Raw genomic sequence first — 12,119 nt, 5'->3', positions numbered from 1 at the left:
CCCACTTCAGGGTGGGACTCCGGTTTGGAGTCGTTTATTTTCCTCCTCGTCGGAGATCCTTCCGGGGAGGATCACAGAGATGCTCTCAGACGGAATCCAAGTCTTCCGCTTCTCGCGGAGGAGCCCGACTTTGATTCGTCTTTAACTCGGTACAAATGCTCGCCTGGGAATGTGCAGGCTGGGGGCTCCCTCTGAACTTCTCTCTCTCTCTCTCTCTCTCCCTCTCTCCCTCCATCCCTCCATCCCTCCATCCGCCCGGGAAGTGTGCGTGAGCCCGCACGCTGCGCTCTGCTTCGCCGCGATGTTATTGTTGTAAACAGCGTTTAAAGCACAGCTGGCCAAATTGATCAGGGCCGGCGTCGGAGAGAACTCGAGCAGCGGCGAGTGGGGCCGCATAAACAGGGCTGCTTGTATCTAAATATGCAAAAACTCACAGCGGCCCGCACTCTGGGGAGCAGACAGTTACTTCTGATGGGGGGGGGGGGGGGGCTGGAGCCCTAACCTTTCCCATGTATACACAGAGAGAGAGAGACGTTTCTCCTGATTGTGTAAACATTTCCTTTCCTGATCTTTTTCTTTTGGAACTTTTTTTGAAGTATTTACTTTTTATTAATTATTGGGGGGGGGGGGGGGGGGGGGGGGGAGAAGAAGAACAATCTGTGGGAGGGAAAAGAAGAAGAAACACAAGCGAATAAACAGTAGATCATTTTTGTTTAATGGTTCACACAGGATTCCAATCCTCGGTGCAATTAATGCTAATCACCGCGTCCTTCCTGTTTAGCTTGAACCCGGAGGGTGTGTGTGAGTCGTTGCCGTCTCCGTCCATGTCCCCCCCCCCTTCTCCCTGCATCCTCTCGCTCCGCCATCTCTGCTGTTAGTCACCACGTCTCCTTGTGTTATGATTACATCACCCTTTCTGTCTGTTGTGTCCATTTAGACCTGAAATTAATCACATCCGACAATCCAACGGTGCTATTCCCAAAGTTCAAAAGCTTTAGTGGTGAGAGAGAGAGAGAGAGAGAGAGAGAGAGAGAGAGAGAGAGAAACAGAAGGAGGGAGGGATGGGGCAAGATGGAGCGCATCGAGCATGCTGGTGGTACTCACCAGTTGTTGAGTACAGTGTATTAATTGCTTATCGGTTTTTGATTCCGGAGTCGTTGAGAGTCAATCGAACGCATAATTTTCCCAGCCATTGTTCTTTGGGGTTTGTTAATTGTCACCCCACTGGCGGAATTAAAAGCAAATTAAAAGCCTTAACTGTTGACTCTATCCGAAGTCACTCTCCACAACAATTTCACAACACAATGGGGAGGATTAATGGGAAAAAATGCAGCTTGATTTCTGTTCTCCAAAGCTTTTGCTGTGGGGAACCAATTAACTACCCTTCAGGATGACTTTCACTTCTAACTGCCGGTCTGTTCCACCGCCAGAAACCGGGATTAATTCTCAATTAATCCCTCCACCAGAACAACTCTGCCTTTGTCTGCTGGGGAGGACATGAGCGTACAACGCCGAGGTTACCCCGAGCCTGTTCGGCGGAGGAACTCCACGCCCCCTCCTAGGACTGATACGCCCCGTAACGCGCTCTCCTCAAGCTGAAAATAAGAGCCATTAAAAGGGAACGCTTGACAATTATTTGTGGGTTTTTTTGTTGTGGATTCTGAGCTTTATTAGCCATGCATATTAATGAGTCAATTAATTCCATTCGTCCTCGCGAGTGGTCTGTTTGCTTTTGGACCTGACCTTTTTATCTGAGATGCGTTCACGCTCGACTCGGTTTAAGCACTTACTCCATCCTGTGTTTCCCAGAGCCTCACAGCCAATACAGGGGAGGCTTTTTTTTACATTTATTTTAAATGTGTTTAGCTTCCAAGATCTCTCTCCGCCTTCTCTTTTGTTTTCTCTCTTGTCCTCATCCGTCTCACCCCACCCCACCCCCGCTCCATCCCTTCTTCTCTTCCCTCTCTCTCTCCCTCTGTCAGAATGCCTGCTGGACGTATTCCTCTCTAAATGTGACAGGAAATATGCTATTATAGCATGCAGAATATTTGCCTGATGGGATTTGCAATGAAAATGACTACATTCCCTTTCCATTAGGATCTCTAAAGCCCCCCACTCTAATTTATGATTACCCCGGCATAAAAAAGAAGAATAAAAAAGACATGTATATACATAAAGACTAAAGTAGCCCCCCCTCCTCCTCCTAGTCCACATTTAGCCCGTCCTGCTTTCAAAGTTAGTTGAGAGGACAGGAGAAATAATTGAAAAGTGCAGCTGGACTGTGTACAATCTTGTAAGGGATGCCTAGAAAATGAGATTAATCAGCGCGCAGACATTGTGGGGGGAAAAGTTTGCAGTGAATGCCTGACAGTCGTGCTCTTTCTCTCATTTCAAATGTTGGCAGGCTAGCAGGCAGCTCCAAGGGAAATGCGCTCCTTTCATACTTGAGTAATTGATGAATTGTATGCAATATGCAAATGAGAATCCATAAATCTTATGAATGACAGCTTAATTTATGTGAGCCTTAATGAATGCAGGATTAGATTTTAATTAAATATCCTCAAAGGCACCCTGACTGGGTAAGTTTTTAAAGCCTTGTTTTGAAGACTTGTTTCATATGCAATCGCAGTTCATGAAGAAAAAAAAAAAAAAAGAAAAAAAGAGAGAGATCAGTGAGAGCGGTTAGATGAAAATTTCCTCGCAATTTTGAAGATAAGACCTGTGCTGTTTTTTTTTTTTTTTCTTCTTCTCGCCGCTAACCAAAGGCACTCGCAATTAATAAATATTGGAGCAAAATCATATCGAGCCATCTCGTTTAGGCTTTCCTGGAACTGCTCATTCTCATACATTTGATTAACTGCATTTACTTTAAGCGCTATCTGATTTCCAACATTTGGTACAGTATCTTTTTAATTAAGAGAATCATCCATTAGGCATGGAGAAAGTCAACCAATTAGGCTTTCCTCATCAGCTCCCGTGATGTCGGGGAGTCTGCTTACTCATTATCAGAGCCGATGTGATACTAAACAATCTCGGACTCGCGATTATGAAATCAGCGTTTAACAGTAACGACGCGTGGGAATAATCAGCAATTTATCGTGTTTTTCAGATCTTTCTTCTTCTTTTTTTTTAAAGATTCCATTTCACAGCTGAGAGGCTTCAAACATCCCTAATAGAATGTGATTACAGGAGAACGCTCTCTGCAGCTACTGTAACGGCGCCTTTTCATCCCGACGTCGTGGCGCTGGGCTTTTCTCTCTCCGTGACACGGCGAGGGAGCGCATCAGAACACAGCCACCCCCCCCCCTTCCTCCTCGAGTTCCTCGCCCGCATCAGACCCCGTGATGGTCTCGCCCCAGCGTGGTTCTAATCGGGCCTGAGCCCAGACAGAGGCACCAGGAAGGCACCGACTCTCCCGACGACCACTGATCTAAACCGGGCACATTAGTCCATGCAGGGATCAGAGCACAGACAGCACTTTAAAGGGGGTTTCAGTGGGATTGATGCTAACTCTCTCCTCGCCTTTCATTTCACACCATTTGATCTGTGATATATTGTCCCGAAACAAAGGTTCACAGTTCGCGGGCGGATGCAGCTGTTCCTACCCCTAATAAATACGACACAAAAAAAAAACCAAAGTGCCGCTGTGTGTTTTCTTTTCCCCCTCCTTCCCCCTCGCACTCGCAGACTCGCTGTAATCCAGCTATCTCGATCAGATAAGCGTGATGGGGCTACCTGTGCGAGGCGGTGTTTGACAGGTGCAAGGGGGAAGCTGATTGAGATAATCCAAGAATAGGCTCAATGCAAATACAGATACACGGTGTGGGTGAGGATGGATGGATGCATGAGCAAGATGGATGAGCGAATGCATTCCCATGCATCACACTGTGACTCCGAGATTACGATCATCACAACCAATAGACTGCCAAGGTCAGCAGGAAGTATAAATCATCTTTTTTTTTTCTTCTCCTCCCTTTTTCTTGAAGGTAAGCATGCATTCCTGTCATTTTTTTAATTGTTTCTTTTTTTGCTTTATTATAAAAAAGGCTGCAACTAACAATTATTTTCTCACAAGCATTTTTCTAAATGATGCATCAACTGCTAAATCTAGAACATGTCAGAACAAGTAAAAAAAAAAAAGGCCAGTTGTTTTGTATTCATTCGAACTTCCTTAAACCCACGGTGACATCATCAAATTGCTGCTTCTGTGTCCATCCAGACTCAAACCCACAGACGTTCATGAAAATAAAGAAAAGTGTAGCACATGTAGGACGCTCAAACCAGAGACTTGAGAAGTGCAACTACGTGACGATTGATTGATCGTTCCGTTGACGATTAGTTTTTAACTCGGGTTAAATATTCGACAAAGTTTTAACCAGCAGGAGCGTCCGTGTAGATGATTGATTTGAAAAGCTCCTCGTGGGTTCCTCCTCTGTTCGTTTGCATGGGATGTTATCTGTGCCGTGTTTGCTGACACCAGAGTAGTAGGGAAGCTAAAAGGCTGCTCATCAATGTGGGAACCCGGAGACCTGAGAACACATGATTAATCAGACACATGCGTTATCACCACACATCCACCGTGTGTGTGTGTTAGTGTGTGTGTGTGTGGGAGAGTATGTGCTCCTTTTTTACTTCTGTAGTTGGACAGTACCTGCATGTCAATCTTCCTTTTTAATTACCACGGGGAGGAAAGAAAAAGCAGCTTGTCTCCAAAAACAACTAATTTCTGGAGTGAAAAAGTTAAAACATTTTCATCTCTTTTCCGCCTGCTATCTGATCCGTGGGGATTTGGAAAATTGGCAGTAATGCGCCCCGGCCATGTTATATCCCTGTCTTTCCACAAACAGAGTTAACCTCTCTGGAGGGTTCGCGCACATGTTGTTAAAACTCTTTGATTGGACCGAATTAAAGTATGAACTCGGCACAGTCGGAGGGAGGGGGGGGGGGGGGCCCACGCTGGTCCGAGGCCTCCCGATTTCTGCCTGACCTGGCACTTAGAAAAGAAAAAAGGAGAAAGAAAAAGAAAAAAAAGGGTAAGGAGCTGCTTTGTTTTATCAATAAGACCTTGTTTTCGTGGCTGGTCATCACCCCGGCGAACCAATCAATGGGGCGCGCTCTGCTATCGCTGCGAGAGAAATGAAAAATAAACCCCAGATAATCCTTCAGTTAAAAGGTTACTCAGGGCGATAAAAGCTATTTTGTTAATTTATTTCCTCTCTGCACCGGAGAGATAAAGAAAAGGAACAATTAGGGAATTCTAGGTGAGAGATTTTTAAAAGGGCAATGACATTGGGTTAATATTTTATAAGGCCTGATTGGCAGAGACCTGGAGAGGCCCTTTTTGTTTACACAAGCCCCAGACGGAATGATTCACTCGCTTGTTTGGAGCCGACCGGGGCGGAAATGGAATAAATATCTTCCTCCCCTACCTTTTAGAGACGTCAAACAAAAGACTGAGATAAAAGGTTAATGGCTCAATCATACGCAGCAGGAAATAATATTGTTCTTGCTTTCTCCGCACACTCCCCAGTCACTATTGACATAATCAGGTTGAATTCCTGGAGATATACGAAGATGGGAGGAGCGGGCGACTTTCCTGTGTAACTGAATCCACTCACTCGGGCTAAACATTGCATTTGTGGCTTCAATTGATTTATAACGGATCATAATCGCTGCATTAACGGCGCGCTGGGTAATAAGATCTCCGTCACTGCTTCCGTCGACAGAAAAGAGTCTTGATAGTGAGATGTCAGAATTCTCTTCTTTTTGTTGGGTGTGTGTATGAGTGTGTGTGTATGAGTGTGTATGAGTGTGTGTGCCAAGAAATCAAAAAGAAAAGAAGAAAAAGAAAACACGGCCCATCACCACGCGTTGGCTTCCTGTAAGCGGGGCGAGAACGTGAATTTAATTATTGTGCTTTTATTGCATCGCAGCGCTGAAATTGGAACTCGTGCGCCGAGTGTATTGTCGGGCCCCCGTGTAATCTGATTGCCCAGCGCGGCACAGTGTGTTGGATGGTATCAGGTTCCAGCCCGACTCTGCTGGGTCAACACACGGCCGGGGCCATTAAAGGAAGTCTGGTTCAGGGAAAGTTCACCGCTGTTTTCTCTTCGCCATGGTAGCAAAACACACACACACACACACACACACACAATAAGAGAGAATAGATGCATAACATATTTGTGGCCCCGGCCCAGAGCTGGCGGGGGCCTATTTTGTTTCCTTAATTGAAGCCAGCGATACGAGGGCTCTGAATATCTTCAGTGTAAATATAAATAAAGCAGGGGATAGAGTTCTTTCAGGATTGACCTCCAATACAGGAATAATATTGTCCAAATAAGTCCATTTTCAAAGCCCGGAGGTCCCTGCTTTCTGAAACGAGGAGATTGTGAAAGGAAGTCGGGAAAGATTAGAGAAGACAACAGACTGAGGCGCGAGAAGAACCCCCCAAAAAAATTCCATTTCAATCCAGTTGTGCGAGAATGGCCTAGTTTGGAGCCGTTTCTGTGCCGGGCTATTTAGGGAAACGGCATCTGCTGTTTGATAAATAGCCCGGCTCTTTTGTTCCAGGCCAGGTTGAGTTCCATCTCTGGACTCGAACAGGTCAGCTAAAAGGAGCGCCGCGAGGGCCAGCGACGGGATCGAATTCAAAAGAGGGGGACACTGTCGACCGCTCCGCTATCCAGCTTGGGCCTGTTCCTCCAGATGCAGACACCTGCTGCTGCTGCTGCTGCCGCTGCCGGCTCGTAGGACGGCGAGGCGCTACCCTTCCTTTCTGAGAGGCCTCCCCCATTGCTCGGCGCTCCCTTCCTGTTCAAAGCTTCCTTTGCGGTCGGCGTGTTGCCTTCGCGGCCGGCCGGCGTCGCTCAAGTGCATAAAATGCTATCCCTTTAAACGCCACGGACACATCCAAACATTACCTCTCCTCTAACTGGCTCTTTGTACCCATCCTTTGACTTGATATGAGCTTGATGTGACATTTTCTATCTTTTTTTTTTTCTTTTTTTGCGTCCGTTTGAGGACTTTTTTTGCTTTTAGTATTGTTGGTAAAAAAAAAGAAGAATCCTTTTTACCCATCACATACCCTCTATTGAGGTCTTTCATAAATAATTCAGCCGGAGTACAAGTGAAAGTGATGACAGCAAAACTGTGTGCGATCTCTCCCTCTCATAAGATCAAAGAGGTGCATCTATAGAAATAGGAATTACATTTCCAGACGTTCCTGGGTTGAGCGGGTGTTCATTTCTCTCTCTCTCTCTCTCTCTCTCTCTCCTCCCTTTTCACCACTTCTTTTCGATCACTTTCTTTTGTATTTCCCCTCCAAAAGGGACACAGTCGGGTGAAGGTCTGCTTTTAGTACCTAAAACCCTTCGGAGCCGGCATATGAGAGAGTCAGCACATTCAGACAGACAGAGCGAGTGCACTCTATTAGCAGGACTGAGGTAAATAAACCTCACAAGACACGGCTGAATAAATTCAACTGCTAAGGCGATGTGCTATCTGAGCTGTAACACGCCGCATCGCTCTGCAGACACTGCCTTTGGGAGATGTAGGGAAATGTACTGTAACACAAACAGCCTCATTGTATGTATGTATGTATGTATATATATACATACATATACGTACAGGGCTGATAAAGTCCTGAGTGAGTCGTCAATGCTGAGAAGAAAACAGTTGAGCTGCAATGATTTAAATTATTTTTATTTTCTTTAAACCCTTAAGTCACCTAAAAATTATTTTACAAAGATTCAAATCACTACAAAGTAAAAAGAACCAACTTAAAACAATAGATTAACAAATACAAAACAAATAGAGTCTAATGAGTGATCATTAAAAATAATAAGTACCCATAAAGATATGTTTGTGTGGGTGCAACAACTTGCACATTGGCACTCCCGACACCTGGGCTTTGGGAGTCGGGTCGGTACCCGCTTTCTGTAGACTGGGATCGATCCTTTATGTGGAAGGCAACATCCGGCTGGACTTAAACACTACTTTACTAACTTTGTGCAACAAAATTGAACATCTATCCATCCATCCATTTTCAATACCGCTTATCCTCATTAGGGTCGCGGGGAACATACAAATATATATTCATTAAAATAATGGTACCCGTGAACAAATCGGCCCACTGGTACCCGATCCAGTGGCATCGGTATCGGGGCATCTCAGGCAGCAACATCCGGTTCGGCCGAGTGAAGCTGACTCAGAAGTGTCTTGCATTCTCGCTATTGGCCATCAGGGGGCGATTCCTCTGGTTGTATAGAAGTCTTTGATAAAATGACTCTACTTCTCTCAGTAAACATTGTAAACATGAGTTTATGGTCTCAATCTCTAGCTTCAAGTCTTCTTCAATACAGCACGATGTTCATTTAGTAAATTATAGTCCATTTAGAGTCAAACAGGCGGGGCTTACTATGATTGACAGGTCACTGCCGCTACTAAAGACTTATTCGGTGTCACTACGTCACTCCTCATTCCAAATATGGTCACTTCTGTTCATCGGTCCACAAACCAAGAGGGCGTCGGCTACGTCCTCTTCCTCTATCCAGTCTGTGGTGCATCTCTACATCGGCACACCCCTTCAAACCTTATCGACGAAATAAAAATGAACATTTAAAAGGGCCGGGAGACAGAAGCTCCTCCAACACGTCCCGGGTTTGATTTCCAGCCCTGTCCTTCCTCCTGTTTATCCCCGCACGGTTACGGCGCACTACGGGGGCTTTAAAGATGGACTCAGTTCATATCACGCAGAACTTAGTATCCCGGTAAAGCTTGAACACGGACTATTGTATGTGAAATAATGTATGAAGCCAATATGTCACCTGTGTCAAGTCGCCATAATTCATCTTCGGCCGAGACACCCGGCTCCTTGTTCATAACGAATATACCTCTATGGCCCCCTCATTATACTGCGCATTGCGGGGTTTTTTCTTCTTTCTTTCTTTTTATATATATACCCTATAGGCTTTTCTTTGTAACTATAAGCCAGCAAAGTAGGTATTGATTACAACTCGGAGCTGTATTAATAAGTGGGATGTGTGGAGAGTCAGGGGTGTATCTGCTTTGAAGGCCTTTTCTTCCTGCACAGTGAGGTGGCACCGTCATTCATCACGGCTGGATCTGTGCCCCTCGTTCGCTGTAATAAAACTCCCCCATCAGAAACCGTCCAACAGGTCTGAATCACTCTGTCACACCACCTTCCAGCTAAGGCGCGCATTAAATCAAGCAAGCAGAACATTTCCTCAGGCAGCCATTGCCTTTTAATTTCCTGAAGAACCTTAAAATATCATTCATTACCAGAACTACACATATTTGGTTTTTAAAAGTCTCATAAATCAATAGTGGCCTGACTGCAATAATTATAACAAGTTAACATGTAATTTCCAGGCCGAGGGCCGCGCGGCCGGATTTTAGCATATGCAAACGAGGCAATTCAAACAGTGTGGGGATATTAATACGGGGGAACAGGTAACGAGGTACGGGTTATGAATTATGCATCAAAAAGTGGTTGATCTTCAATAAAGGAAATGAATTCACCGTGTAATCTAATTAGTTATGGAGGTCTATTATGTTGAGCTGCAGAAAGCAACTGTCCTTGAAAAGAAATGTATTTACAGTACATGTTAGCTCTTTGGAATGGAATTGCATTCTGGAGTGCTCCAAATATTAACACCAGACCCCCGCCCCGACCACCACCACCACCGACAGCCCCCTCCTCCGACGACGACTCTCACCCTTTCTCTTGCCGTGTGTTTCAGCTCCAGACCGGGCCGACCACCGAAGAGGAGCCAGAGTTTGACATCGCCGGAGAACCCCCACATCATGCCCCACTCGGTCCCCGGCCTCATGTCCCCCGGCATGATCCCACCCACAGGTACGGCTCGGCCCGCCCTGTCACAGACGCTGAGGCTCTCAACTCCAACTGTCTGGGTCTCTCCTGTCTCCCTCTCCCTCTGTGTCGAGCACACACACACACACACACACACACACACACACACACACACACACGCACACACAGGCAGCCTCCCCACCAGTGGCCTCCCCGCAGCTCGTCCTTTCAAATGGCAACCAGTCCAAAGTGACACATGCACCCGAACCACCAGACACCAGCCGCTCGTTTACCAAAAACAGATCCTCGTGCTCAGCCCGCCGGAAACCAAGAGGGGGAGGTGGCGTGTGTGTGTGTGTGTGTGTGTGTGTGTGGGGGGGGAGAATAAATTGGAGTGGAGATCTTTTCTCTCAGATTATTCCAGTAGATGTTGCGTTTTTTCGCCCCGGAGTGCATTCTAATTAGTGCGATTAAATCCACTCCACTGGTATATGTACATAGACAGTGATGATGCTAAAGCGAGCTTATCGCCACGAGAATCAACAACAAGCGCGCCCGTGCCCCCGACTTACCCCCTTTGGGCCGAGTCTTATTGCAACCAGCGCTTTTGTTCTATTTGTGGCCGGGCTTCGCCGCGCCTGCTTTGATGTCGGTGGCTGTAAGTGCTCCGATTTGCATATTTCCGCCTCTCCCTCTCCCAACATCTTTTAACGCCGTCGCGCCGCCGAACGGAGGCCCCCCCGCCTCCGCCCACATTTGAACGCCCGTGCACCAGTGCACGGTGCACATTTACCCAGCTAGTCACCTACACGCTACTCTGCCGATAGATTGAACCGCCACAGCCGTGTTTTTATTTTATCTTTTTTTCACGGCCATCTCGCCTGTGTGACCGTGTGTGTGTGTGTGTGTGTGTGTGTGTGTGTGTGTGTGTGAGTGTGGCCCGTGACGGGTTTTGAAACGCGGTATTAAGCACAGATTGGAGCCATCCTTGTGATTCAGTACAATTGAGGCTCACAGGCCAGCGCTTTGAACTCTGGGAATAGGGTGAGGTGGTCACTGGCAGTGTGGAAGACAAACTTAAAGGGGATGGGGTGAACACCGAGGAGGGCAATGATGAGAGGGGCCCATGTTATTTAGTGGGACATAAAGCAACAGAAAAGGGCCTTTTGATATCATCCCCCTTTTCAGCCCAGAGGGACTCTATGATCTTGACATTTAGTCGGCCTATTCGGGGGGGGGGGGGGGGGGGGGGAATAAAATAATTGAGTTTTTTGGGGTATTCTCATAGCGGCCTTGAGCTCCTCGACTGCAGCGAGACAGAACTTCTCCATCCGTTTCCGTATCGTAATTAAAACCATTTATTGTTTTTGATTACGGCGCTAAGCGTCGAACGTCAAGGGAAGTTACAGATTTCGACGGTGTCATAATGAAGTATAATTGACCACACATAAGTTGGCGTCTAAGTAGGCGACTAATTGATCATGTCATGTCCAAATGTGCTGATTGATGATTTATAAAAAAAATAGCGACATTGAAAAACTGTCTTAACTAGTTATACTATCATGTCATGTTGTATGAGTTAATGTTTCAGATGAGTTAGCTCCCAGCACGCAAACACACACACACACACACACACACACACACACACACACACACACACACGCGGCCCCAGACAGAACCATGTGGGGTCCGGCAACACTGCAGGACTTTTAAGAGACGGAGACAAGACACCCATGTGAGGCGCTTCGGCTCGCCGTCGTCTTCTCTCCTGCCGTTAACATTTGCAAACGCACTACGCTGGGCCAAAGCACCCCCCCCCCCCTTTTGGTTTGTAGCTCAGATTCCAGCCAAAGGGGGCTCACCTTCAGATTGGTGCGGGACGTTTTCGCACATATCTCCTCCCACGGCCCCAGAAGGCCGAGCTCGCCGCGACGGAGCCGACGCTGCGCTCTTCGCTCAATTTCACCCTGTGTGTTTGTTGGGATTTTACATTTCATTTCCTTTTTTTTTACATATTAGACTTTGACGCAAATCACATAAGGGTAAAATCAATATTCAGCCGTATTCAACGCAGTGGAAAGATGTCTTCTCCTCACTCTAACAGGACCAGAGAGGCCTATGTGAAACACACTGTTAACATATGTATCTTTGCCCTTGGCACCGGTTCCATTTAGAAAAAGGACATCTTAATATGCTTAGGTTTCCATTTAAGGGAAATATCCTCATATATATATATATATATATATAAATATACATGTGTGTGTGCATGTGCGAGTGCCTGCGTGCT

General features: G+C 46.4%; 1 protein-coding gene across 11 annotated transcripts in view; it reads left to right on the top strand.

The window, feature by feature from the left end:
- Window positions 1-12,119, top strand: part of dachd (dachshund d) — a 94,250-nt gene that overhangs the window by 38,238 nt on the left and 43,893 nt on the right. For all 11 annotated transcript variants that reach the window (XM_034562357.1, XM_034562360.1, XM_034562361.1 and 8 more), the window contains one exon: window positions 9,762-9,877. In XM_034562357.1, coding sequence (XP_034418248.1) covers window positions 9,762-9,877 — 116 coding nt within the window. The remainder of the gene's footprint in view (window positions 1-9,761; window positions 9,878-12,119) is intronic.

This window comes from Cyclopterus lumpus, chromosome 21 (assembly GCF_009769545.1).
Source record: "Cyclopterus lumpus isolate fCycLum1 chromosome 21, fCycLum1.pri, whole genome shotgun sequence".
NCBI classification, from domain to species: domain Eukaryota; kingdom Metazoa; phylum Chordata; class Actinopteri; order Perciformes; family Cyclopteridae; genus Cyclopterus; species Cyclopterus lumpus.
Note: the sequence above shows the minus strand (reverse complement) of the source record. Positions and strands in the feature narration are given on the sequence as shown.